This window comes from Eimeria mitis, genomic scaffold, assembly GCF_000499745.2.
Source record: "Eimeria mitis Houghton genomic scaffold, Emh_scaff2306, whole genome shotgun sequence".
Classification (NCBI taxonomy): domain Eukaryota; phylum Apicomplexa; class Conoidasida; order Eucoccidiorida; family Eimeriidae; genus Eimeria; species Eimeria mitis.
This window is the reverse complement of record NW_013570637.1, coordinates 7,079-7,387: the sequence shown is the minus strand read 5'-3', so window position 1 is coordinate 7,387 and position 309 is coordinate 7,079. Positions and strand designations below refer to the sequence as shown.

General features: G+C 58.3%; 1 protein-coding gene across 1 annotated transcript in view; it reads left to right on the top strand.

The window, feature by feature from the left end:
• EMH_0051820 (uncharacterized protein) overlaps window positions 1-309 on the top strand; it is a gene marked incomplete at both ends in the record, with an annotated part of 1,759 nt that overhangs the window by 1,192 nt on the left and 258 nt on the right. Inside the window, one exon of the mRNA XM_013496805.1 lies at window positions 152-309. Within this exon, the coding sequence (XP_013352259.1) occupies window positions 152-309 (158 nt within the window). The remainder of the gene's footprint in view (window positions 1-151) is intronic.

Genomic DNA, 309 nt, shown 5'->3' with positions numbered 1-309 from the left:
CTTTATAGGGGCCCCTTTAGGGGCTCCCCTAAACCCTAAACCCTAAACCCTAAACCCTAAACCCTAAACCACCGCTCACAGGCGACCGAAGTCAAGGGTTCAGTTGCTGCTGCAGCACAACACATCTCTGCATTTGTTGTTGCTGCTGCAGCTCCTGCTGCTGCTGCTGCTGCTGCTGCTGCTCATCAGTGGAGCAGCAGCAGCAGCAAGCGAGACGCGGCAAAGACCGCACCGATCGCCAAACTGCAGCAGCAGCAGCAGCAGCAGCAGCAGCAGCAGCAGCAACTGCAGCAGCAGCAGCAGCAGCAG